At 47.6% G+C, this 26656-nt stretch overlaps 9 protein-coding genes across 9 annotated transcripts; 7 read left to right on the top strand and 2 right to left on the bottom strand.

Annotated features, from left to right (window-relative positions):
• Positions 1-247: 247 nt before the first annotated feature.
• Positions 248-2640, top strand: EDB93DRAFT_1107088 (uncharacterized protein; the record flags this gene model as incomplete). The annotated part of the gene is made up of 14 exons (XM_041447685.1): positions 248-295; positions 354-821; positions 1182-1215; positions 1343-1395; positions 1596-1654; positions 1701-1721; positions 1792-1806; positions 1856-1956; positions 2013-2104; positions 2127-2144; positions 2176-2202; positions 2237-2341; positions 2424-2488; positions 2586-2640. 14 exons carry the CDS (start codon positions 248-250, stop codon positions 2638-2640), a joined length of 1161 nt encoding a protein of 386 aa, XP_041303777.1.
• A 1677-nt stretch (positions 2641-4317) lies between these two features.
• On the top strand, positions 4318-4830 carry EDB93DRAFT_1254240 (uncharacterized protein; the record flags this gene model as incomplete). Its single annotated transcript, XM_041453585.1, has 2 exons — positions 4318-4761; positions 4822-4830. The coding sequence occupies 2 exons, from the start codon at positions 4318-4320 to the stop codon at positions 4828-4830; spliced, it is 453 nt and encodes a 150-aa protein (XP_041303776.1).
• A 713-nt stretch (positions 4831-5543) lies between these two features.
• Positions 5544-6305, top strand: EDB93DRAFT_1107086 (uncharacterized protein; the record flags this gene model as incomplete). The annotated part of the gene is made up of 3 exons (XM_041447684.1): positions 5544-5648; positions 5698-6149; positions 6248-6305. The coding sequence occupies 3 exons, from the start codon at positions 5544-5546 to the stop codon at positions 6303-6305; spliced, it is 615 nt and encodes a 204-aa protein (XP_041303775.1).
• A 4111-nt stretch (positions 6306-10416) lies between these two features.
• EDB93DRAFT_1170618 (uncharacterized protein) lies at positions 10417-11496 on the top strand. Its single transcript, XM_041450336.1, has 4 exons — positions 10417-10630; positions 10686-11030; positions 11089-11150; positions 11218-11496. Exons 1-4 carry the CDS (start codon positions 10583-10585, stop codon positions 11291-11293), a joined length of 531 nt encoding a protein of 176 aa, XP_041303774.1. The 5' UTR covers positions 10417-10582; the 3' UTR covers positions 11294-11496.
• EDB93DRAFT_1331059 (alpha-galactosidase A) lies at positions 11483-12631 on the top strand. Its single transcript, XM_041455186.1, has 3 exons — positions 11483-11659; positions 11717-11755; positions 11825-12631. Exons 2-3 carry the CDS (start codon positions 11717-11719, stop codon positions 12596-12598), a joined length of 813 nt encoding a protein of 270 aa, XP_041303773.1. The 5' UTR covers positions 11483-11659; the 3' UTR covers positions 12599-12631.
• A 2791-nt stretch (positions 12632-15422) lies between these two features.
• Positions 15423-15982, bottom strand: EDB93DRAFT_1107084 (NDUFB9, NADH-ubiquinone oxidoreductase; the record flags this gene model as incomplete). Its single annotated transcript, XM_041447683.1, has 5 exons — positions 15423-15470; positions 15523-15538; positions 15597-15624; positions 15681-15769; positions 15837-15982. The coding sequence occupies 5 exons, from the start codon at positions 15980-15982 to the stop codon at positions 15423-15425; spliced, it is 327 nt and encodes a 108-aa protein (XP_041303772.1).
• Positions 15983-16155: 173 nt separating this feature from the next.
• EDB93DRAFT_1254236 (RNA polymerase I-specific transcription initiation factor RRN3) lies at positions 16156-18527 on the top strand (the record flags this gene model as incomplete). The annotated part of the gene is made up of 5 exons (XM_041453584.1): positions 16156-16416; positions 16465-16759; positions 16815-17098; positions 17155-18027; positions 18081-18527. The coding sequence occupies 5 exons, from the start codon at positions 16156-16158 to the stop codon at positions 18525-18527; spliced, it is 2160 nt and encodes a 719-aa protein (XP_041303771.1).
• A 1512-nt stretch (positions 18528-20039) lies between these two features.
• EDB93DRAFT_822151 (uncharacterized protein) lies at positions 20040-21171 on the bottom strand. The gene is made up of 2 exons (XM_041457604.1): positions 21070-21171; positions 20040-21001 (listed from the first exon to the last, which is right to left on the bottom strand). Exon 2 carries the CDS (start codon positions 20862-20864, stop codon positions 20076-20078), a length of 789 nt encoding a protein of 262 aa, XP_041303770.1. The 5' UTR covers positions 20865-21001; positions 21070-21171; the 3' UTR covers positions 20040-20075.
• Positions 21172-22337: 1166 nt separating this feature from the next.
• On the top strand, positions 22338-26043 carry EDB93DRAFT_1092222 (interferon-inducible GTPase-domain-containing protein; the record flags this gene model as incomplete). Its single annotated transcript, XM_041446422.1, has 2 exons — positions 22338-23486; positions 25141-26043. The coding sequence occupies 2 exons, from the start codon at positions 22338-22340 to the stop codon at positions 26041-26043; spliced, it is 2052 nt and encodes a 683-aa protein (XP_041303769.1).
• Between the last annotated feature and the right edge of the window lie 613 nt (positions 26044-26656).

Below are 26656 nucleotides of genomic sequence, written 5' to 3'. Positions count from 1 at the left end.
TTAGTAATACCAAAAAACTAAGGTTCAGGTCCATCAAGTTGTCCAATCATCAATAAGGTTCAACAGGACGAAACCCCATCCTCGAAATGTCCACGGTTAGCATGTGGTTTGGTTTGTTATCACCGTCGAGTTCTTATCTCCATTGAAGAAACTCCGAGTCGAAGGTGTCTGTCCGAATTCCGCATCAGTCACGGTGGTATAATTCCTAGTCAAGTTCATTTTATTCGCTGAACAGTGCAGAGCTCAAATGACTTCTACTACAAGCCAACTGGAAAAAAGCCTAAGAGAACTTCAGGTGAATGACTTCATCCTCAATCATTTTGGCGCGTGCTGCCACTCATTTTTGTCCACAGATCTCAGAGTCTGACTCACAAGAAACCTCTACCGTGGTGCGATGGGTGCCCTCGAAATACAGCTCAGACGTATCTCAGTATGTTCTCGTAAGGCCTCCACGGGCTCCATGCGGCAATCGTCGGCTGTTTGGTTTTCCTATTGTCAAGAGAGAAGTTTGGGACATTGGGACAATTGCTTTCAAGCAAATTTGGCCAGACGAAACTTTACCAGACGACCATTTCTTCATCGCCATGAATTCCCTTACATTCATCGAGATATATCTCAAGCTTCGCGTTTGTACCATGGCACGTGCAAAGGTGGTTGGAGATCCGAAGAATATCCCACCGGACTGTATGTCGTCCGGAAAGGTGCTGTTGTTAGTATTGTGGAGGGATACAGAATCCGATGAGGCCTGTCCAACGCCGAGTCAAGTGCATTCCCTGGAGGTGAAGCTTAAGCGCTCACCGGGATGGTGGGTAGAAGTCCCAGTAAGTATGCATGTCTATTTTGAGAATCGTTCAGCTGACATCCTTGGATTTTTAGCAATTTTGATGAATATTCCACCATTCCGGCTGTGTCATCTACCACATTTTTACTAATTTTCATTCATTTTCTGGCGTAGAACTAATAACTCTTGCACCGTGACTTTGTCTATGATGTATATACTCATCATGAGACACAGATGAACCTTGAGTATGGAAGGAATACAATATTGTTTGTCGATCCACGGCGCTACGTGAGAATCTCGACTTAATTGACAAACACCTCTTCATACGCAAGTGTCTTTGTTTAATCTATTGTTTGAGTCGTCTGACGTTGATTCGTTCCTGTACGTGCATTGTTGCAAGGTGTTCTTCTGCTGCTACGTGTGCTGGTCTCGAGGTAAGTTGTTAGTGATCACTGATGATGTGCATTTGGAGCGTGTTGACCCACCCACTAGGATTACACCACGAGTGGTACTCACGATCCCAATTTGTTTATCGGGCACTTATCTGTGTCGCTTAATTAGTGCAACTTACAATTTCATTCTCTGCACTGCACACTAACTTTGGCCAGCTCACGGTGAGCCGCAAGTAAACAGTAGGCGCCTCATGAGGATTATAACAGCATCAAATTCAAGGATTCGTCGCTCTTTTTCCTGCCCAACTTCAAGATTTATATTTGCAATATTATATCTAACATTGATGTACACCGCATCGTTATATCTCCACTTCCATCCCACTCTGCGATAATAGCAGCCTATCATCCATTTCTTCATAAAGTCCGAACATTTCTTGACAAATGTTGCAAGGTTCGATGGACACGGAACAGACGCTGGAACGTCAGTCGTGTTCTTTTCATACTTTCACGCCACATTGCCTTTGTAGCAGCTGGCATGACCTCATACGGTGAGCAGCTATCCGTAATACATCCGGGTGCGCGACATCGACAAATGACTAACTGCCATTGCTACACCAGCGAACGAGAATGTCGGTGTGTTTTGCTTATGGTCGTTATATGAACTCAAGGACATCGAATACAGTGCTCGCGCTTCAGCCAGGCTTCAAATGGTGATAACAGTCAGCGCCTTGTCACTGATTTTCACTGCAGCAATTCACATTATCAGTATTGTAGCTGCCAAAGGTTCGCTTCATGCTCCAGTGTCTTCTGGGCCTGAAATCTATCTCTTTATTATATAGGTCTCTTGATCATTCGTACATATGCGTTCTGGCAGAAGAACAATAAGCTCTTGGCAGTGTTGCTGGTCTGGTCATGTGTGCTCATCCTTATCGTCTGTTGATATCGCGACGTAGATTTGCATCGCGTGTGCTGTCAGTATCACACAAGTTGTCAATAATTTAGTATCACAAGCAAACCCTCCCCCTTCAGGTGTGTTTGCCTTTCTTTTATTTCCTTGTTGTAGACGACAACTTTGTTTTTCAAGATCCCCCCACAAGCAACTGTACTTTTGAAGCGGGTCGCAGCAGTGCCATTCAATATTATGGCTTTCTCGTGGCCTTCGAACTGGGTAAGGATCTTGTTCCTGTTTCATTTCAGCATGACTTTTCAACCCCATTCACCTAGTACTGATGTCTTTGACGGTATTCAAGGGATATCAAGACTACAGGGATTCCGACAGCCCTCTAGTGAGAGCCGTCTTCCAGGGCAGGGTGCGGTATATGACTGCCATAATTTGTGCGGTGACCTTTTGTTCGATTTAATATGTCCTGTACTCAAGTCCCATTTACCACTACTTGCTACATTATGATCAGATTTACAGTCCCAGCGTGGTGGGACAAGAAGCTCGACACTATTGTCAACAACTAAAGCTCTGAAATCATTTGTTGGCTTGAAAGTCTCGCTCATCCTCTGCTCTCGTCTGTCGTCCCATACTCGTCTGAGCCATGTCAGCAGTTGCTGACATGCACTTGGGTATTTGTGCATGGCGTTTGTGGTGTTGTGAACAGCGTGGGGAGCTCCCATGGTCTCGAGAGACCTCTACAACAAAAGAGGCGGCCCATCGTCTGCAAGCTTTGTCGAACCTGGTTAGAAATCGCGCTGATCCCGGACGACCATCGGATATGAGTTCGGTGGAGTTACTTGAGTGGCCCCTTCTCCTACCACAGATAGCTGATATTATTGCAGTGAGCAGTAGTGAGGACTCGAGATTCTACACTCACTTACCGGCGATGACGCAGAGGTAGAAGTCCAGGCACTCGGGGGTGGTTGGCGTAGTGTAGTCGAAGCATTTAGACTGGCAAATCCCTGAGAGCAGGCAGGTGAGGTTGTGAAATGCTGATGAGGTGGAGATGGCCGCACAGTTTGAGCTCAAGGTTGACGAGATGACATGACAATGCTTATGTCTTGGAGAGTCGCTAGATGGTATATATGGGCTGCACTCATGACTTTGAAGAAGATGATATAATTGTTCAGACATTTTAAAGGCCACAATCAATGCGTGAATTCCACGCATTGATGGAAATAATTATAAGCCGTAGGCACGGTTTGCAGTAATCGTTATCACTGACTTTTTTTTTTTTTTTATCAATCACTGGCATCAAAATTTTCAACACGGCTCAAAAGCGCCCACTCACCATGGTTTTTACTCCATCAAGCATAATTGCAGCTTCGTTGTTTCGTTCGACGCGCGATTCCACTTATGACAGTATACTTGACCGTGGACTGCGGCTACAACCGTGGCATCACTGATCGGTCTCGGCACCGCCCACCTTTGCCCCGTGGTGATTTCTCCACCATCGAGCAAAACCACGACCTTGATCGTTTCGTCCTGCACAAACCAACTGTGAATTGTGGTAATGCAGTCGAATCCATATCACTTCCATCATACATGCATCAGCTTCGATGTCACCCACCTCGCCCACAGTGATTTCTCCAATGAGTCAGTTGCATTCGTATGACTCCCCTTACTATGACTCACCTTGCCACGAGTAACGGACCTTCTGCCAGAAAAACTGACAGACTTCAGATCTTCAGATAAGTTATCCGGAGTTACAGTCTTTTCACTTTTGGTTAAATAACTTGCGCCCATAAAAAGTTGCCGTGCTTCGCAGAGTTCAGAGAAGAAAGAAGACAGAATATTCATCGTCTGTGAAAGACTGTGATGTACCTAGTATGTGGCGTTAGGATGATTGAAATAGCCAACAATATTATCATTGGACGTGAGCCCATCCGAGTCGTACAGAAAAGATGAAAGTATGCCATATTGCCTAGGCCTACATGTCAGCATCATGGGAATATGAACATAAAACATACGCCGAGGCCCGAATGAAAGCATGAAGTAATAGTACTAGTGGTTGAATAGGATTTCTAGTACTCAGCCCGCCCAACAGCCAGCTGCACTTTTTTCGGTGTTGCCCGTGTTACTACTCCAAACCAACTGGAACGAAGTCTAAGAAGACTTCGGGTGAGTGACTTAATCTTCAACCAATTTGGCCGTACTGCCACCCATTTTGTCCAAAGATCTCGGAGTCTGACTCACCAGAAATGTCTACCGCAGTGGAATGGGTGCCCTTGACATATAGCTCAAAGGTATCCCGGTACATTCTCGTAAGGCCTCCCCGGTCTCAATGCGGCAATCGTCGGCTGTTTGGTATTCCTATTGTCAAGAGGGAACTTTGGGACATGGGGTCCGCTGCTTTCGAACACATTGAGCCAGACGAACCCTTACCAGACGACCATTTCTTCATCGCCATGAATTCCCTTACATTTCTCAAGATATATCATGGCCTTCGCGTTTGTATTTTGTCACATGGAAAGGTGGTCGGAGACTCGAAGAATATCCCACCGGAGTGTATGTCGTCCGGAAAGGTGCTGTTGTTAGTATTATGGAGGGATACAGAATCCGATGCTGCCTGTCCCACGCCAAGTCAAGTGCGTTCCCTGGAGAAGAAGCTTGGACGCTCACCGGGATGGTGGGTGGAAGTCCCAGTGTGTATGCATATTCATTTCGAGAGCCGTTTAGCTGACATGTTTCATGTTTTTTTATAGCAATTTTGATGAATACTGTGGTATGATTCCATGACTGGCCGTATTTCGTACCCCGTTTGTACCAATCTCATTCATTTTTGCGGTAGGACTGATGCCTTTTGCACGTTATCTGTGATACATACACTCAATGGGAGGCCAGTGAGCAATATATCGATATTGAGGATGAACATGGAGGACTGTACATGTAAGACTATTTGTTGATCATGATGGCGCCACGTCATGCGTCATGACTTGCATTCGCTCTCAGTTCATGGTATTTCATTAAAGGATAGCTTACGGCTGCCTTAAAGAACACTTTGTAGGCTATACTTGACCGCCTGTTTCACTTGCGTCGGCCAAGGTGAAACATTAGCCTGTAATGGAATACTTTGTGAGGTGATGGTCCAGTTCTTCCAACTATCATGGCCTTTGCAGCGGATGCAACGCTATGGAACTAACGATTGTCTTCAGCAGGTACCGTGACACTACTCGAGGGGCCAGAATCATTATCAATAGCGGGCCTGCAGTACATACCGTAGACCTTGCTGCCGCTGGATAAATGTATTCGAGGAATCTCTTGCAGTGACAGCCCGTACCCAGCCGCATCCAAGTTTTTTGGCATTGCCCTGTAACAGCGAGTCACTTGCCGTGATATCCTTACTCCATATATTGAGCATAATCACTGGTGCGAACCTTCGAAACAATAATGGCATACAGTGTCCACTCAGTGGCGTGGGTGTACTATGTCGAAGTATTACATATTACAGACCCCAAGTTTGTTGAACGCCTCTTCGACGAAAATGACCTCTACTGCAGGCCAACTGGAACGAAGTCTAGGAAAACTTCAGGTGAGTGACTTCAATCAATTTGACGCGTAATCACTCGTTTTGTCCAAAGATCTTAGAGTCTGACTCACAAGAAATGTCCACTACGGTGCATTGGGTGCCCTCTAAATGCAGCTCAGACGTATCGCAATACGTTCTCGTAAGGCCTCCCTGTGCTCCATGTGGCAATCGTCGGCTGTTTGGTTTTCCTGTTGTCAAGAGAGAAGCTTGGGACATTGGGACAATTGCTTTCAAGCAAATTTGGCCAGATGAAACTTTACCAGACGACCATTTCTTCATCGCCATGAATTCCCTTACATTCCTCAAGATATATCTCAGGCTTCGCGTTTGTACTATGGCACGTGAAAAGGTGGCTGGAGACTCGAAGAATATCCCACCGGAGTGTATATCATCCAGAAAGGTGCTGGTGTTAGTATTGTGGAGGGATACAGAATCCGAGGAGACCTGTCCAACGCCAAGTCAAGTGCATTCCCTGGAGGTGAAGCTTAAACGCCCACCGGGATGGTGGGTGGAAGTCCCAGTGCATATGCATATTCATTTCGAGAGCCGTTTAGCTGACACCCTTTATTTATTTAGCAATTTTTATGAATAGCGCCCCATAGTTCCATGACTGGTCGTGGTACTACCTACCCCGCTTGTACCAACCTCATTCAGTTTTAGCAGTAGTTATAAAGCTTGCACGTTATCTGTAATACATACACTCAAGTGACTCAACTGAACGAACACGGTCAGACTTGGGCCATTCGGCAAGACACTTATCACACGTCAGTCACATCACATGACGTTCGACGTCGAAAATTCCGGACGAGAATCAGTGGTACACTGGTACCTTATGTTCATCGGTTCACTGATGCGTAACAGCTCGAGTCACTCGCCGTGATATCCTTACTCCACGAGCATAATCAGCAGCGTGGGTAGGCTCGTGACTAGCCTGGCGTATTCAGACTGGTTACGAGTCTACAGTGGCGTGGGCCCGGGTGTATGCCAAAGTATTACATATTACAGAGACCAAGTTTGTTTGAACACCTCTCGAATCGAAAAAAATGACCTCTACTGCAAGCCAAGTGGAACGAAGTCTAAGAAGACTTCAGGTGAGTGACTTCTTCATAATCAATCAATTTGGCGCGTAATGCCACTCATTTTGTGCAAAGATCTCAGAGTCTGACTCGGACTCACAAGAAACCTCTACCGCGGTGCAACGGGCGCCTTATAAATACAGCTCAGACCCATCTCTGTATGTTCTCGTAAGGCCTCCCCGGTCTCCGTGCGGCAATCGTTGGCTGTTTGGCTTTCCTATTGTCAAGAGCGAACTTTGGGAGATGGGGACCATTGCTTTCAAAGAAATACAGCCAAATAAAACTATGCCAGACAACCATTCCTTCATCGCCATGAATTCTCTTACATTTCTCAGGGTATATATCGGTCTTCGCCTTTGTACTATGGCGTTCGGAAAGTTGGTCGGAGACTCAGAGAATGTTCCATCGGAGTGCGTGTTGTCGGGCAATGTGTTGTTGTTGGTATTGTGGAGGGATACAGAACCCGAGGAGACTTGTACAACACCAAGTCAAGTACATTGTCTAAAAGTGAAGCTTGAGCGCTCACCGGGATGGTGGGTGGAAGTCCCGGTGCGTATGCTACTCACTTCGAGTCCGAGAGCCATTCAGCTGACACTTTTTTTTTCATTTCTTTAGCAATTTTGGTGAATAGTGCGCTAGCGGCGTTCCATGGCTGGCTCTGTTACCTACCCCACTTGTACCAACCTCATTCATTTTTTTCCGGTAGAACTTATAACTCTTGCACGTTATCTGTGATACGTACATTCAACGTGAGACTGAGTAATATATCGATATTGTGGACAATCCTTGGTACCACGTGACTCCTACTTGCGATCAGTCTCTGGTGTTGTCCAGACCTTCACATTGATTCTACGTGTCATAGCCTTCGCCCTTCGCAGCAGAGGACTATTTAAGCTACATAAGCGCGCGGGGCACCATACACGGCTAGTAGTACCAGTGCCATGCACAAGAGGCGTGGCAAACGATATATATAGGCGATAACTTGAACAACGCCCAAGTTCAATCATTTTGCTTGCTTGCTAACCTCTTGGTATGATTAAATCTCACCTGAACATGCAGCACCATGGAATTGATGATTGTCTTTGAACAGGTACTCTGTACTCGAGGGAGCCAGAATCATTGTCAATAACGGGCCTGCAGTACAGAAGACCTTGCTGCCACTTTTAAAACGTGTCCAAGGAAACTCTTGCACGTACCTGGCTATTTGTCCCTTGCTTGCAAAGACACAGGCCATGGCATCTACATCAACGCAGTCCACTACTACAAACACCACGATGTTTCTAGCACCCGCAATGACCTTGCGGGGTCATGAAGACTATATTCGCTCTATATCCTACTTTCAGAACGGCGAGCGAATGATCAGCGGATCTGATGATCTTACAGCTCGGCAATGGGATATGCAATTGGGTAAGGAAATTCGAAAGTTGCGGGAAGTTTGTCAACGGCAAGTTCGTGCAGTAGCAGTTTCAAGGGATGGTCGATGGGTTGTCACTGGCGGTTCGCATTCTGGTCGCGGTGAGCTCAAAGCGTATGATGTTCAGACGGGCATCGTCCGGACGTTTGACGGCCACTCAAAAGAAACCTATTGCATTGATATCTCAGCGGACAGCTCGTCGCTTGTGAGCGGGGCCAACGATCGCTCGGCTCGGATATGGAGCTTGGAGACTGGAAAATTGGTAGCTGGACCATTCACAAGTTCTCAGGGTCTGGGCGCAGTTCGATTCTCGCAAGACTCGAAGAAACTTGCAGTAATGTCAGACGTGGGGAAATGCCTTGAAGTGTGGGACGTACACAAACAAAAAATGGACGTTAGAGCAGGGAAGTTTGGTTATGACCCCATGACATATGCATCTATATTCTGGACAACGAAGGACTTGACCATCGTTGCCGCATTCAGCTTCACGGATGACCCTGCCAAGACGATCTATGAGTTCGATGCATCCACCCTAAAGACTGTTGGAACACCCTTCGAAGGGCACAGCATGGTTCTTTCCGGCGTAGCGCTTTCATCTGATGATACTCTCCTCGTCACTGCCTGCTACGAAACTATCAAGCTCTGGGCCTTCGAGTCCCGCCATCTCCTCGCCTCATTCAACGTTCTGCCTGTTGACTCCTTAACCCTTTCACCCAACTCACGTCAACTAGCTTACACGAGTGGTGGTGCCATTTATATTTACAACACTCCGGCCGAGATCCTGGCTAGCATTGGGCCTGCGTCGGATGCACAGGCCAGTGTACCTAGACTTATTTCGATTATGCGAGAGCTAATACATGCATTTTTACAGACCAGTGCACACAAAAAGTCAGACCTCACTGATCTGCTGAAGGTATGTGTAATACATGTATCGCATTCTTCTACTCATTCTGCTACCCATTCATATCTCCAATCTTGCAGTCTGATGCAACCCGCGGTGGTCGTGCTGTGCGCCGTAACCCAATAACCATTTCGTACCCCCCTAGGCCAAGACCTCCATCTACAGTAGACCCACAACAGTCCATTTTCGTCCGTCGCTTCCGCAAACTCCTTCGATTACCTCCTCGCGCAAATGCACCTTCGAACAATCGGCCTCGTGACCCCCTAGATGTGTGTCTTTTGATCTTTTTCCCACCGCAATTGATTCGAAGATTGTTGTCCAGTTCCCTGCTACATCCGCCCTACCTCCCAACCACTCTTTCTTACCCCAGGCGACAAATGTCAGTCCTCCCTTATAGTTAATTAACAGCCCATGACTAAGTGCATGTCCAGTTAGAAACAAGTCCTCCCCGCCACGCGAGCGGCCTTACGCAGTTCCTGCGGCAGCACCTTTCTTTTCGGTCAAGGCCCAAGCACGAACCACCGGAAATTGAAGTCGCACCCGGACGCAAGTTTACTGTAACGTAGATATTAATTCTTCTTACCTTGATGCTGATTAATGCCCTTCAGCGACTTGCAGCTGCTAATCTACCAGAATACAAGAAAGCCGATGATACTCGACGTCCATCTAGACAGCAGCCTGTCGCGTCATCATCCACGGCAGCAAATGACCCACCATCCGAGTCGTCTGACCTAGATTCTCTTCCAGACGTGCATTGGTGCAAGGCGTTCTTCTGCTACTACTCGTGCTGGTCTCATGGGAGGTTGAGAATGCCTCCACGATGGCGCTTGGAGCGTGTTTACCCACTCCAGCAGGCTGGCACGACGAGCGGCAGTGGTGGAGGGGCTCATGGTAACCCTTAGCTTCTCCCATATAAATTCCGAGCAAATGATGGTTTCAACGGACGCTGAGAAGTTACAATTCCTTTACTTCTGGTTGATACCTTGTGCCAGTGAAAAGTCGCCATACGCAGAGAGTCCAGTACTTGATTCGGAAGAAGGAAGACAACACAGTCATTGTGATTGCGAGTCATAAGGAAGAACATAATAGCCGGGGAATGGGACGTGAACCCATGCATGATATATCCAGTGAGAAGGCCTGATAACGATCGCCTAATATGATTCCAGCTCAAGTGTGTATCGTAGTAAGTACGAACCTGAATGTAGAACATACGAATACGCATACAATACGAATGAACAGATAAACAGCTCGAAACCATAAAAGAGCACAACAGTGGACTTGTATGCATTCAGAAAAAACGGATTGTGCCAAGCTTATAATCGAGTTCTGACAGAAGAAGTCGGTTGAACTAGTGGCTGCGGCATCATAAGTGCGCTTTTCCGACGCAGCGCCACTGTGATTCTTACTCCATCGAAGGCATAATTTTGCGACCTTAGCGCACATGAATAATTATTGGTGTCCACGTCCAAGTCAGTGGTGTGGGCGTATGTCAAGGTGTTACATATAGCAGCTAAGTCCATTTTCATTCTTCGACGAAACGTCGAAAATGGCCTCTACAGCAAGCCAATTGGAACAAAGTTCCAAAAGACCTCAGGTGAGCGTCTCTTCAGTCATTATCTAACCCGTACTGCCACTCATTTCGTCTAAAGATATCTGCTTCACAAGAACAGTCTACCGTGCTGCAATGGGTGCCCTGTAAATACAGCTCAGACGTATCACAATACGTTCTCGTAAGGCCTCCCCAGGCTCCATGTGGCAATCGTCAGCTGTTTGGTTTTCCTATTGTCAAGAAGGAACTTTGGGACCTGGGTACCATTTCTTTCCGACATATTATGCCAGGCAAAACCTTACCAGACGACCACACATTCCTCGTCATGAATTCCCTTACCTTCCTTAAATTTTCTCTCCGCCTTGCCATTTGCACTATGGCACGTGGCAAGGTGGTTGGAGACTCGGACAATATCCCACCAGAGTGTATGAAGTCGCCGGGAAAGGTGCTGTTGTTAGTCTTGTGGAGGGATACAGAACCTGAGGATGCCTATCCCACACCAGGCCAAGTGCGTTCCCTGGAGAAGAAGCTTGGACGCTCACCAGGATGGTGGGTGGAAGTCCCAGTGCGTACTATGCATTATCATTTTGAGAACCTTTCGGCCGACACACTTGCATCTATTTTTTTAATAGCAATTTTGATCAATATCCGTCATCGTCCCAACACTTACCCCCCACTAGTACCAATTTCATTCATTTACTGGGGTAAAACTAAATTAATCTTCCACTTTATCTGTGATGCCTACATGAGACAAAGAATGATGGATTAATGTTGTAGACGAACTATTAAGGATTCCTCGGGTTCCTTTGACAAAATGCAAGTTGGGCCCCTGGGTTGTCCGTAACGGTACAACTGTGATCCTCTATCCAAACTAAGACTGTGCCACCTTAGCCCGCCACCGGGTAAACTGATCTAACTGGACGATTTGATACACATGTTTTAAATTGACTTTATTTACTTTTTGTTCTCTTTCAAAATTTCAAGCTCCAACGGCTGAGAACGAGTTTCCACAATCATATTCTTGAATCCTAGATCATAGACAACAGAGAAAGGCAGGCATCATCCCCTATACTAGTGAGTGCACCATGTAGTCCTTCAACAATATTGCAGGCAGTGACACGATCAATGTAGATGGCACGCGCGGACCTGGGGACTTCTACCCTTGACATGGTAATAACGAAATTTCTAATCCCTCTCATGCACGTAGCTGGAACTGGACTTACAAACACAATGGCACAGGAAGTTCTTTCGATGGATGTGGATACCTTACATTCCGATGTCGAGGAAAGCCTATATCGCCTGCGCGTAGGCAGTCAAGTGAAATATATCACCATCGAACCGGGAACATTTCCTAGTGATGTATTGTCCTTCCCTATGGACCTACTCCCCCTCCTGCCAAATATGCCACCAGGAAATTGGGTTGAAGCGCGTGTGGCGCGGGACTCTAATGAAAATCCCACTGTGCAGCCCACGAACGCCACACTACCAGAAGTGCGCGAGCAGTGGCATCCCAATAAAGTGGATGCCCTTTCGCTACCCTTCGTGAAATTTATGACCCCACGCGTTCGGGTGGTCCAGTACGCTTCGAGGCCGGTGGTCTCCAAGATTGCCAGGTTTGATTTTGAGATCCCACGGATGGAAAGAGAAACTGCAGCGTATAGAGCGATCGACGGGTATGGCGTGAGCCCAGCATTCCTTGGGCACATCGTCGAGGGCGACAGGGTGATAGGGTTCTTAGTGGAACAATTGCACGGACGACCGGCTGGTCCAGAAGACTTACAAGGATGTCGTGATGTGTTGCAGCGCCTGCATGCGCTAGACATCATTCATGGGGATCCGAACAAGCACAACTTCATCGTGGCGTCGGACGGGACTGTCACGTTGATCGACTTCGAGAACGCGATGTTTTGCAAGAGTACTGAGCAGAAGAACGAGGAGCTCGCTACTTTGCCTGCGCAACTGAGTGAGATGACGGGTCGAGGAGGCGTGGTTATGAGAAAATTAGTTTACTGAGAGTCATGTACTGTTCACTCACATAGTGGAAAGCATTTATTAACTCAACATCGGTCAATACTGTGTATACGTAGCGCTGCTAGCCTGCTACTGTATAGTACGATTGTGAGGGAAAGGATTTACATGAAGTCCTTGCTAACAGTGCTGCATAACATCATAAATTCATAAAGCATGTCATACTACAGCAGCGCCCTAGTGTGGGGCATGAAAGGAATCAAGCAGCAGTGCACGGTGAATAACACGCGTGGCTTGATATTCTATGCTATAGGGCACGTCGACTCAGCGAGGTTGTCGGCGGTTGTCTTCTCTCGAACCTCTCACTAGCATCAGAAAACAGAAAACTTCAGGGGACAACTTTGCCTAACTTCAATTTCACTGTACAGTGCACGTATTGTAGGAGTAACATGTCCTAGCATTAATTTGGTACTATTTCTAGTTGGCTTTTCCAGCTCTGCAGACTTCGTGTGAGTGGCCCGATGAAGAGAATATATAAAGATTAATGCACCTTCATTAACTGACGCATTTGTAGAGATGCGGTGTTTTTCACGAGATGATTATCTCAATAGTTTTCTGCGGGCCGGCTTGGCTGTTTCCTAGCGTACAGGGATCAACGGGCGTTTGGATAAACTTTAAGTCCTTCTGGCCCATCCACAGGTATGTGGCGTGTAAAACATCATACGCTATGAAAAATCATCAGTGTTGATTGAGAAGAGAAGACAGAGTGCACCGAATCACTCGTACTCAGTGGCTGTTTGTTTCGGTTGAGCCACCGAGCTGATAGTAGCGCTTCTGACAATGCCAAACCTCTTTTTCAGATTGGAAGAATAATCCTCTCTGTGGGCGCCTCGTTACGGTGGCGGGATATCAGCTGCGGATGATGATCGATATCTTCTTATCCGTCACTACAAATTAGACATAGTCGGATAGACAGATAGAAGAAAGAAGACGGTCGTTCCATTTGATGATTCATGAAACATCTTTCAGGGTGATTGCAGGGCAGCCTATTCAACTTCCATCGAGCCAAACTCCATTCAGGTTCAACATCGATAAGAAATGTTGTTTGCGTCTTCGCCGAGTTCCCTTCCTTTTCTAGAAGAAAGTAAGGGTTCCTGTATGACTGATCTACTGAACCGAGAGACGCCACTGGATAAACGGATTTGACTGACTTCGATTGTTCATCACATATACATGACCACTTGACCCCTATGTTCGTTGATGTTCGACGCATTGGAAGCATACCGAAGTAGCCCGAAAAGCTCCATTGGATTCGAAGGACACCAAGTTTTTCGCCAGTCTAGCACATTGATCGGTCTCCCCCGAGTCGCCAGCAATGCCGCCGATAGTGTGTACCTGCCAAGCTCTGAATCCTCACCTCATTCGAGGCCGAGGCTTCCAGCTACCTGTCATCTCGTCCCACTGATGCCAACTAGCACACGATCACTCCAACATTCCGTTCAAACCAGTTCGACCCTCGTGCAGTTAGCAATAAACAAGGCTTGCAACCACCCTGTTACGCCTGTAGTATCAAACAAAAAAAAAAAAAGGAAAATCGTCAGATGACCTTGCTCGTTATGCCTCGTCGAAATGCACCTCCAACATTTTGGCCAACAGGTTGAGCAGCACGGGATGCAGGCTAATTCCACTTCGTCTGTCCAGAACCCAGGAAATGTCCTTACCATTCTAGTTCCATATTTGCTGTGTCTCTGCACAGTATAACAAATGGCAGAGGTCCTGCTCTCTGTCGTCTTTTTATACCTTGCAAAGCTCCATTGTTCCACTGTGGTATACCTATGTCTTAACAGATCAGCTTCCCGAGCGTTCTCCCAGCTCAGAACAACCAGGGCTTACTCATCTATGACATATTTCCTATCAATCTCGGTCTCTTCCTTGGGACTCTTGCAGCTAGCGGAACTGTCCGTTCGCGACTGCACTGCTTCTGATAGGTATCGAGACACATGGTTTCCAGTTGTCGATGAGATGATGAAGCCTAGCTAATCGCATCTCGGGCGAGGTAGCCACTCTTGCAGCAACAGTCTTCTCCTGTCACCATTTTCTTTCGAGTTCGGGGGCATTTTAAAGATCACGACATCGCAGGTTCGGACTTTCGGAGGCAGCTAGAATAAGAACAAAGGCCACAGTTGACAACATTCCAAAAGGCCGGGCACATTCAACCCTTCACTCATCTTCCTTGTCGACTTCTTCGTAACATCCAGCATGGACGGGGTACCAGCAGAAAAATCCCTCTGAAGCGTGTTAGCTATCTTTCAAACCACCATCAACGTCGGCCTGCTGACAGCACAAGAGGTCTCGCCCCCACTCCACTATTTGAGAATTTTGCTAGTATGGACACGAGTCATGGATTCCATATCGGTGAAGTTCGTCGCTGCAGCAACCAGTATGTTCATGATACCGGCAATGGCCCTTGGAAGATAAGGGAGCGCTTTCGATCGACACCCCACTTTCCGGACAACGAGCGAATGAGTGAATGGTTGTATGCAGGTATATGCGGCGGTACCAAAGGAGGATCAATGGGTTGTCATTACTAGTGGAACTTACATTTGTAGTCCGATTCTCAATGTATTCGGAGCTGTAGGCAGTGGATGTATAGTCGTTCAGCAACGGTGAGGAGTCCAATGCCAGCGTCACATTCCGTTGTACATCACTGGTGCACATAATTCTGATGGACACAGTGAGACATCCTCGTGCTACTGAAAATGCCGAACTTTCAGAAAAGGATCAGATGACGACATTACAGCAGATACATCAAGATGACCGGTATTCAACACCATGGTGTGTATTGGATGCTGAAGCAGGTATACAAGATTTAATGATGTACTGCAGCTGTGTGATCGTATAAAGGGGCGATAGTAGGCTGTAGAAGGAAATGTCAAGATAATGGCACAAAGGCGAAACATGTAACGTACTGGTATGTTGCGTTCCCTGCATGAGTTTTGAGCTCAGTAAAGGACGGATACAAGGATAAAAGTTCGTCACATACCACTTTGTTCCTCCTGGCATCGAAGGAGCTACGAAAAATAGACTTTTTTAGAGGAGGTGATATGACGGAGACCCGGAGACTCACGGATGTAGGGGTCGGGGTGCAACTTGCTTGCGAGACGCGCCTCTGCTTTCTCAAGAATCTGAGAAAGGGCTCTTGGCTCAGTCACATCACTGATCCATGCAAACATCATCTGCTAGTTAGACCGAAATGACCACCGAATTCACGTCTATCACTGACCGGTTTCTCTCAAACTCGGCTCTAATCATCATTGCACGACCACGCCAGATATCTCTGCGAACAACCCAGTCCAGTTCATTTTTCAGCATACGGCGGTAGAGTGACTTGACATAAAGCCTGTGAGCCGACGAGAATGAGGTAGACATTGTAGTTGGTGATGAGGCCTGACTGCTGGGAGACTTAACTGGAATAAACAAATTCTTAAGATAACCTAAAATAATTCATTTATAATATTATCAATTTATCATCAAAAGGATGTTTTTTTTTCATTTTGCACAGCTGCACACCCGGATGCGAAGGAGTCATATAAACGGTCACGATGGACCCGCATTCAAGACTCTCCCAGTTCAATCAAAGAACACCAAAAACTGGACCATTTTCACCCTCTGTGCGATTCGAATCAACCCAAAAGGTCACCTTAGACAAGTACACTAAAGCCCACTCATCGTCTATGCCATCGGACTCGCCACTATTTACCTCTCGCCCTATCGCGACAAATTCACGGGTGAAGCAGGATGAACAATTCAAAAAGGACATGTTTCTCGCATATGTGAATAAGGCCATACGCGAGAAGCTCAATGTGAGTATGTGGCATGTCACTTGATCGCGTGCTGATCGCCGTGCGCAGGGGCATAGCAAAGACTTTGATGACCTTGTTGACCAGTTTAGTCCGAACAAATCTACGCTTGCACCTACAGTACCGTCTCTGCAGCTCCGTATCTGGCTTTCTGCACTCTCGCACGTCCTTTCTCGCCTGGAGAGGCGTCACGCGCCACTGGTAGAGGCAATTGTCCGCCTACCATGGTCTACTATGGATGCTGTCTTCGTCAAATCGTATATCGTATTCATCGGCATGCTCATAAGTGCGCGCCCAGAATACTTATCGCTTGTTCTCAACAGAATAGCGATGGGTTTTACATATCGTGAGTTATTACCGCCATGAAAGATATTCAAGCAGTTTTAACGTGTTACTTGTAGAATCGGGTCTTCTCGCCGTCACCTCCGACTTAGAGTGCTCCACCCCCTTAACGAGACGTGTGATCTATGATCGACAACATACTCTTCTCGAACATCTCTTAAGCCTTGTACCAACCCTCCCATCATCTCTGGCTCCTCTCCTCGTACAAAACTTCCCTCACAAACGTCAGCCACAAGCTGCGCATGTAGCTTATATACGAAATTTGCTGCGTATAACCGAGTATTGTGGCGAACTTTCAGAGAGGGTCCTGGGCCTTATAGTGGATCGTGCTTTGATGGTCGATGTGAGTGCGCTCCTTTCTCCGTGTGGTTGGATCCTAGTTAATTTAATTGCACACAGGTAGAGATTCAAGTAGAACTCGAAGAGCTTGAAGACGCTGAACCTACAGACGGCGAACTTTTTGAATTTGATCCGTTTGATACCATAGTAGGACAAGAGGGTGACTCTTCTGATGATGAGGATGAGGATGTTGATGATGGTCTGAGTGATCTGTCGTCTGATGCATCGTCAGATAGCGATGCTGAGGATACCCCCACGGACACCAGACACGTTCATGATATGGTCTCGAAACTTGACGCAATTCTCAAGCTCGTATTTGACCACTTCAATAAATTGCATTCATCTATACCTACATCCGTAACTTCATCTCCCTCTGTTCATCCAACAATTACGCACGATCACGACCTGCAATCGCACGAGCCACATACCCTCCTCGCAATCCAATTCCACACTCTCCTAGCCATCTTCGACAGATCTATCCTCCGCACTTTCAAGTCCCGATATACCCAATTTCTTCTTTTCTGGTACGCTTCCCTTCATCCTGAGTTCTCAGACCTTTTCCTGGGACTACTTGTCGATAAAGCCCTCTTTGGAAGCGCGAGTGCGAGTGGCGTGGAACGTGCAGCAGCAAGCAGTTATCTCGGGAGCTTTATCTCGCGCGCACTGTTCATTGATCGTGAGGGCGCACAGAGGGCCGTTAAAGTCTTATGCGCGTTTCTTGGAGCCCACTTAGACGCTGTCGAGGCTGGCAATGCTGCTAGCAATAATCACAGCGTTTTTTATGCGGTTGTCCAGTCTATATTTCTGGTATTTTGCTTCCGTTGGCGTGACTTACAGGAAGAACCGGATGAACAAGAGGTGGGGCGGAAGATATGGATAAGCGAGTTAGGAGTCGTGCAGAGAGTCATCACGTCTGATCTCAACCCTCTCAAGGTTTGCTAACTGTCATCATTGGAGGAATTATTCGGCTAACTGCTGTAAAATAGGTCTGCTCTCAGAATGTCGTACATCAATTTGCTCGCGTCGCGCAAGCAACTGATTTCACATACTGCTTTTCCATTCTGGAGGCGAACAAACGAGCACCGTACCCTGTATTTGCCGGTGTAGCACCCGGTAGCGCTGGCCCTCATGAATTGCATACATTTTTCCCTTTCGATCCCTTCAAACTACCTCGCTCAGGCGAGTACATACAAGGCGTGTATCGAGAGTGGGCAGCGGTAGCTATTGACGATGAAGAAGAGGATGAAGATGACCTGATAGAGGAGGACCCAACAACTGATGAATGGGAGTATGGACAAGGTGGCTCTTGCATACCAATCACTGCCTCGAAACGGGGAGAGTCAGATGACGATGGATTGGGTGCGTCCTTTGGTGGAATGAGCATCAGTCCAGCTCGGACGAGGACGGTTGCGATGGCGATCTCTGTCACCTAATTGCTGGCTGCCCTCTTTATTCAACCGGTCACCATCCACCCCCATTATGCATCCCAAAACTGCAAATTGTGCTATTACGAACACCAACGATAAGAAATCAGATGACGGACTTGGCTAGAAGATAATATTAAAGAACATGTTTCGGAGGCCTTTCCAGAGCTCATGTCGCCTACTGCGACGCTTCTGCTTTGTACCTCCCACAGCGTCAGTATGCTATAGGCGAGGTGATCAGGAGGAACGAGATGACGACAATAACTAGCCTCATACCTCAACTGGGACGTCCTGCGCCAAAACCTCCCCAATCTCCTCATTAATGTCTTGCGTCCCTTCAAGAGTCCCCCACGCGTTTTCTTCAATTCTGCGTCGTTTCCTATTCGTTTCCTCAAACTGTGCGCGTTCTTCTTCGGCTGCCTGCAGCGCTGCGTCCACGGCCACTCTCCACTTCTCAATCCCCTCGATCCGTGCTCGAGCGAGGTATACTTGTGCACACCCCCGTTCGTCCTTCTTGAGATGTCTGACCTTCGGTCGCTCAGTTTCTGTCCTGTTGACATCCGGAGGCTCTGGTGTCGCATGGGTTGTGTCTCCACCGGACATGATATGGTAGAGATGGCTTAGTGCGAATAAGTGTGCCGTAGTGAGGTCGTGAGGTCGTAAAGAAGTGAATGAGGGAAATGCGGATGTACAAGGATGATGAAGGAAAGAGACATGTGGGGAAAGGCAGGCACCTTCGGTTGCCGAAGTCAACGTAACATGCCTCAAGGCGTCCTTTTCGATACTTCGCGGTAACGTAGGATGTGCTCACCTTTTGATGCCGAAGCGAGTGCTTCATGCAAATGTTATTGTCATGGTTTATTACGGAAATTGCTATTTAATATCAAGATACCATGTCGTGCCTGGTTTTACAATGCGAGAGTACAGCCTAGCGGTACCGGAAAATGAACTATTGTGATACAATGACTGGTATGTTTGAATACTGCTGAATGATATTTGTTGTGTTAAATGGAATCTCCGAGTCTGGCTGGGTGCTTTTGGATACCCAGCATCGTCCCCCCCAGGCCTCCGCCCTCTTTGGAAGCTCTGGAGGGAGGGTGTACAGAACGAAGGTAAAGTCAGATAGATCTTTGAGGTGTATCAGACGTATCGTGTTGTTACCTTGCGTGATAGACGGAGTCACATTCAGTGCCCCTTTTTCCTGTACCAGACGTTAATTGTTTTCTGGAGGTAACATCCACGAATCACACCGTACCAATTCGTAGGGAAGCCAAGATCGCCCATTGGCGCTTCCCGTGTTCAATTGCACTACGAGAGTACCTTTGGGAGGCCAATCCTCTCCCACACTCCTGATTCTGTCAAGAGTGGTATCCAGGCTATCACCTTCTTGAAGCTCATGAAGAGGATCCTTGCGGAAACAGGAAAGTTGCACGGTAAATGGAGCATTGGGGGAACTAGAATTTCTCGTAAGGAAAGGCTAAGTTAAAACCGCGGAGGGTTGCGTACCTATTAGACGAAGCTGCGGGAATAATGCTATCGCTCACCGCAAATTGAATGTTAAGTATGCCTGGTCGAGTAAGACCCTGGCGCCCGAACCAGGTTCCGGGAGTAGAGAGGGTCGGAATTTTCAGTACAGATGAAGGATGGGAGTCGGCAGAAGAACACGTTGCTAAATCCTGGTGATCTGTAGGAGACGGTCCTGAGTCTGCCGAGTGATGTGTTGAAGATGTCATCATTTCGATGTCTTCCACAGGAATCGACGACGATGGAACCATCTGATGTGAGGCAAGAGCTGATGTTTGAACATTTGCCGAGTTTGGGTCGTGCGAGATTAGTAACTTCGCCATGTTCCATGATCTGTTTGACTGGGATTGTGATATTCTTGGCAGAGTAGTGTCTAGAATCCTGGAGGGGTGGGAAAGCCTTGTGGTCGATTGGCAAATCTACCAATGTGGCTTCGCTATCCTTCCGTGACCCAATAGATAACGCGTCTGAATCTAGCCAAACACGCGTAGTCCGAGTGGATTCACCATGGCTGTCCACGCTGCGTTCTAAGTCCTCCATTTTGATGCGTGCATCGACAGCGCTAACTCGGGGGTTTTCTGGTGGGTGCGGAGCAAGGGCATCCGTTTGAAGTTTCATATCCCTAGCTTGCTGTACAAACTCGCGGCAACGATCATCGGTGAGCATGGCTGCACACGCTGTGATGTCGAGAGTCGTCGAAGAGTCTTGAGATTTGGCAGACATGAGAAGAACAGGCGCTAGCAGTTGCCTGCACCTCTCTACAACAGATGCGGATCCACTATTGTGTGTAGTTGTTGACCCCGGTAGGGGTTCGCGTAGCATGTCAAAACCTGTGATCCAACAGGCTAATTCCCCCAGCTTCGGATGCAGATGCGTAACAATCTACCGATGGACTTTTCTTGTGGATGAGTCTGTGACGGAAAGTTGAGGGTAATCCTTGTTGGTCGTAGGTTCGTGTTCTAAGTTCAATTGATTGGCCTAACGTAAGTATTGTGACCGAACTTTGTGCCAGCAAGCCATACTATACCGAAGGCGAATTTTGATTGAGGAGATCCACCGCTGACCAGGGTGTTGTGAACGTATTGCTGTTGATCATAGACCCTTGATTGACCGTGTTCCAGCCTTTCACAGGATATGTAATACTGTACTGCCCAATGCCGCTTCTTCATTCAAGTCCATTTGTTTGTTTATGTAAACAAACATCCTTCTTCAGAATCAGATGGTAACTCCATACGCCCTCAACGAGGATTGCGCCGTATGGTTTCGTGTATGGTCCAGATATGATCATTGACTCGGAGTATGATGATTTCACTTTAACACCTTCCTCTTGCTAGAAGGCACTTTGGGACTATTGTAGGAAGCTCGTCTCGGTTGACTGCAATTTTCTGATATACGCTCGCGGAATCGATTTTTTTTTGGATGATGGACATCGTGAAGATTGAACCCTATCTCAAGCATAGACCTTCCCTCAGCTTGGCCTCAGCGACGTTCCAGTTATAGTAGTACCACCGAATATGCATTCCTCCTGCTGCAGCGCCTCTTACTAGGATCGACGATTCATCGTGGCCATCGCAGGATACCCGTTCCTCTGCGACAATCGAAAACCTCATCGATATCCCCTTCATCATATGGCATATCTCGCATTAAAATTGGCCACATCATGTCATGTTGTGTCTTAATTCTGATGTACACATAACACGATCATCATCATCATACAATGCAATCCGGTAACTCGTTCCCAACTTTCGTGCACAGAACGTCCTCATTCATGAAATTCTATCCCATCATCTCACTGCCTCCAGGTCACATTTCACAATTTTACTGATGGATGTAGAATAACCCATAGCCCTGCGCGACTGATGATCAGCGCTTGGCCGCATTCAGTTGTTATATTGTCTGCACGCGGCACAACAAAAGCGCCTCAAGGCAAACATATATTCTATGTTTAAGAGTGGTTCTTCATTCTTATCTTGAAACCCACAGGACTTATCCCGGGCAGCGCTGTTAGCTGATTTTTTCTTTCCAAAGCATACGCATACTACCAGTAAGTTGTATCAGCCCTAAGAGATGTGAGCATTATGCGATGTGACTATTGACAGGACCACGCATTACCACCATTGGACAAACTCAGAGATGTGTTTTACGGAGCCAGAAGAGCCCAATCCATCCTTCGAGGAGATAAAAAAGCGCCAGGAGGCAGAGGCAGCTGCTGAGCAAGCTCGAAAGGATGCTGATGCTGCCAAAGAACGGCTCGCCAACCTCGAAAAGTTGAATCAAAAAATACGGGACGAGGCTATGGCAGCTCAGCAGGCCGCTGAGCAAGCCGCGGCAGCCGCAAGGGAAAAGGCCCAGAAGGAAAAGGAGGCAATGGATGAGGCCAAACGTGCCGCCGACGAAGCTCGCTTACGGGCAGAAGCCGCTGCTCGTGCCTCCAGCGAAGAAGCAAAACGTAAAGCAGCGGAAGCAGAGGAGGAGCGTAAGCGAACTGCCGCTCTCCAAGAACAAGCCAAACGAGACGCCCAGGCTGCCCAAGAGCAGGCCAAGAAACTACGGGAGGCCGCCGATGAGGAAAGGAGGAAGGCGGCTGCCGCCCAGGAGTCAGCCAACGCGGCGAAGAAAGAGGCAGAAGAGCAAGTAAAGACAGCCAATGCTGCCAAGGAGGAGGCTGAACGCAAGTTGAAAGAAGGCATTCAACCTGTGGTGACTCCCACACCTGAAGAAGTTAGCGCCGCCAAGCAGAAAGTTCAATATCGCGAGCACCTTTTCCACCTCGCAGTAGCCGGGGTGGCAGGAGCAGGGAAATCATCTCTCATCAATGCCTTCTGCGGTTTGCGTAATAAGACCACGGGAGCTGCTGCCACTGGTGTCGCTGAGACAACGCTAGCAATGGCTAGATTCCCTCACCCCAATGCGGAATACCCTCTTGTCTTGTACGATATCCCAGGCGCAGGCACGCTCAAAATTCCAGACTGGCAGTACTTCAATGACCAAGGACTTTACGTCTTCGACGGCATCATCGTTCTGTTCGACAATCGCTTCACCATGACCGACATCGCCATCCTCACCAACTGCAGGCGTTTCAAGATCCCCACCTATATCGTGCGTTCCAAGGCAGATCAGCACATCCTTAACATCATGAATGATATGGGGTACGACAGCGATGACGATGATAGCGGGAAAAAGAAGAAGAAGCTTTACCAGACTGCACGGCAGGAGTTCATTGAGCAGACGCGCCAGAGCGTGAAAGACAACCTCGAGAATGCCGATATGCCTGACCAAAGGGTTTATATTGTTTCGAATAAGACGATGATCGATGTCATGTCGAACACAACGATATTCGGTCTCCTGGGGAGAAAGCAGGCAAAGGCCATTGACGAGACGGAGTTGTTAAACGACTTGATCCGAGAAGCCCAGGCCAGGCGAGGAAGCCGTGATGCTGAAGATGTGTTATTCTGAAGGAGAAGTAGCCAGTGGCGATACAATTCTTCCTACAATTCTTCCTTCGGGCTCTTGCTGATACTTCTTCGTTCTCGACATGCTCGTGACCAATCCCGACCGCAGACTCGCATATGCAATTCTTCCTATATTTCTTCCTCTAGGCTGACGTTACTTCCCGCATGTTCTTACCGCTTGCGAGCGACTGATTTTCATCCTACTGTATACTTACAATTACAGAGGGTTTGTAATTAAGATTTCTGGTATGAACCTAGATCCATAGGACGAAAGGTATCGCGGAGCTTCTGACTAGTAATGCGATCCTGCGTCTCCCACATTCAAGGGCAGCTGAGTTTGTGAGTATATGACCTCGTGCAGATCAAGGGTTCTAGCTGTGATGCATGATGCACGGCGGTATGCTAACGCGTGTGAGGTTGTCGGGAAACTCCGACAAGCTAGTCCCCATCGACCGATCCGTACGATCCGTAATGCTTTTCAACTTATCGACAGTCGCAAACCTCAGATCAATATCTCTGGCCATCCTTCAAAGCTTCATCGTGCACACGCCAGGTGATGTTCTCAGTTCCTGGCACTATTCTGTGCGCTCATGAAGTGTCTTTAATACGTTAAAATTTGCCAACATATCATGTGGTGTCTCAATTTGGGTGATGTGATCTGGTAACTCAATTGATACTCTTCCATGTTGCTTCCATGCACAGAACGTCCTCCTTTCATGACTTCGTTTCCCCAAGTCACACTTCACGTAATCCTACGGATGTAGAACAATTCATAAGACTGGCGACTTATGATCAGCTCTTGGCCGCATTCAGTCCTCTTGGTCTGCACGCGGCACCATATAAAACGCCTCAAGGCAGACATTATATTATCTAGTTTCAAATTGGTTATTCCTTCTTATCCAGAAATACATAGGACCTGCTCTGAGCAGCGCTTTTAGCTGACTTTTCTTCCTCGGGAAAGCATACACGTACCAGTAAGTTTGTCGGCTGAAGAGATAGGAACATCATGTGACGCGAACATCACCAGGGCCGCGCATTACTATTGTTGTGCAAATTCAGAGATGGGAGGGTTTTTCAGTGCTTTCAAATCCAATTATAACGCTAGGGATACGGTAAAAAGCCTCAATCGAATCTTCAACACTAGCATCGATACGGTAAAACGGCTCGATCAAATCTTTGACAGCGATACGGTAAAAGAGCTCAATCGAATCCTCACCGGTGTAGAAAGGCTCTTGGATAGAGGTGCTACGCAAGCCAGAAAGGATGCTGATGCTGCCAGAGCACAGCTTGCCGAGCTCATCAAGTTGAATGAAGAATCACAGAAAAAAGCTATTGCAGCTCAGGAAGTTGCTGAGAAAGCACAAGATCAGGCCCGCAGGGAAATGGAGGCGATGGTCCAGGCTGCCAATGATGCCCGCTTGCTAGCAGAAGCCGCTGCCCATACCGCCAATGAACAAGCGAAGCAGAAAGCAGTGGAAGCAGAGGAGGAGCGCAAGCGAACTGCTGCTGTCCAAGAGCAAGCCAAACGGGACGCTCAGGCCATCCAGGAGCAGGCCAAGAAACTACAGGAAGTTGCAGATGAGGAGAAGAGGAAGGTAATCGAAACACTTGAGGTGGCTAATGCGTCGAAGAAAGTGGCAGAAGAGCAAGTAATGGCGGCTAATGCTGCCAAGGAAGAGGCCGAACGCAAGTTGAAAGAAGGCATTCAACCTGTGGTAACTCCCTCACCTGAAGAAGTTAGCGTCGCCAAGCGGAACATTCAATATTGTGAAGGTCTTTTCCACTTTGCAGTAGCCGGGGTGGCAGGAGTGGGAAAATCATCTCTCATCAATGCCTTTTGCGGTTTGCGCAATAATGATGTCAGAGCTGCTGCCACTGGCGTCACCGAGACAACGCTAGCCATGGCTAGAATTCCTCACCCCGATGCGGAATACCCTCTTGTCTGGTATGATATCCCGGGCGCAGGCACGCTCAAAATCTCAGACTGGTGGTACTTCAACACCCAAGGACTCTACATCTTCGATGGCATCATCATCCTATTCGACAATCGCTTCACCATGACCGACATCGCCATCCTCACTAACTGCAGGCGTTTCAATATCCCCACATATATCGTGCGTTCTAAGGCAGATCAGCACATTTCTAATATCATGGACGATATGGAGGATGTCAGCGATCATGATGAGAGCGAGAACAAGAAGAAGAAGCTTTACCAGGTTGCGCGGCAGCGGTTCATTCAACAGACCCGCCAGAGCGTGAAAGACAACCTGGAGAATGCAAACATTCCAGACCAAAAGGTCTACATCGTTTCGAATAAAACAATGATCGATGTTGTGAAGACAAAGCAGGCAGTGCGGGTCATCGATGAGATTGAGTTGTTGAACGACTTGATCCAGGAAACCCAGACCAGGCGAGGACACCATCATGATGATGTCGAAGTGGTGACTATTACGAATGACAAGTGGACGGTGCCAATGATAGAGTTGTTACTTTTCTATCTCTTTCTTCGGGTAATCACCAGTGCTGCCATTTCTCTGTTCTCCACATGATTAATACCTCTCGTAACCAACCTTGACTGCAGACTCGCAGAGACAGTTCTTTCTGTATTTCTTCTTGTGTTACTTCTTACCGCTTGCGAGCAACTGACGTTTGTCCTACTGTATACTCACAACTACAGAGGGTTTGTAATTCAGATTTCTGGTATTAACCTAGATCCACAGGACAACAGGTATTGCGGGACTTCTTATTGGTACGCGATCCTGCGCCTCCCGAACGTTCCAGCCTTGCCACTCGGAGTGTCCATTCTTGGAAATTCGACACCTAAATCAAGTTGCATGGGTTTGGCATGACCATTCCTTCGTTATTTTGTTCGCCATAGAGACACAAACTACCAGCTAGCTACACGTGCCAATGACCGTTTTCTTTTACTCCCTCTCTAGACCCTTGCAAAGCACGCCGACTTTGGCAGTGAAGAAGCTACAGCTTTGGATGACAGTCATCGCTGTGTTGAGATACACATTTCACCGCCTGTGGTGTTGACCAGCACAAATGCTGCTTTGCACAAACCCCACTCTGCCAGTGGAGGTATGGATTTGTGTCTTTGGTCTTCCCGCCGTCTCTTACTATGTTTCCTTAGCGTGTTTCGTTCGTTAGCTTCCAGTC

Source organism: Suillus bovinus, assembly GCF_016758785.1.
Source record: "Suillus bovinus strain UH-Sbo-P2 chromosome Unknown EDB93scaffold_70, whole genome shotgun sequence".
Taxonomy (NCBI): Eukaryota; Fungi; Basidiomycota; class Agaricomycetes; order Boletales; family Suillaceae; genus Suillus; species Suillus bovinus.
The sequence above is the reverse complement of the archived record's forward strand: the minus strand, read 5'-3'. Positions and strand labels throughout refer to the sequence as shown.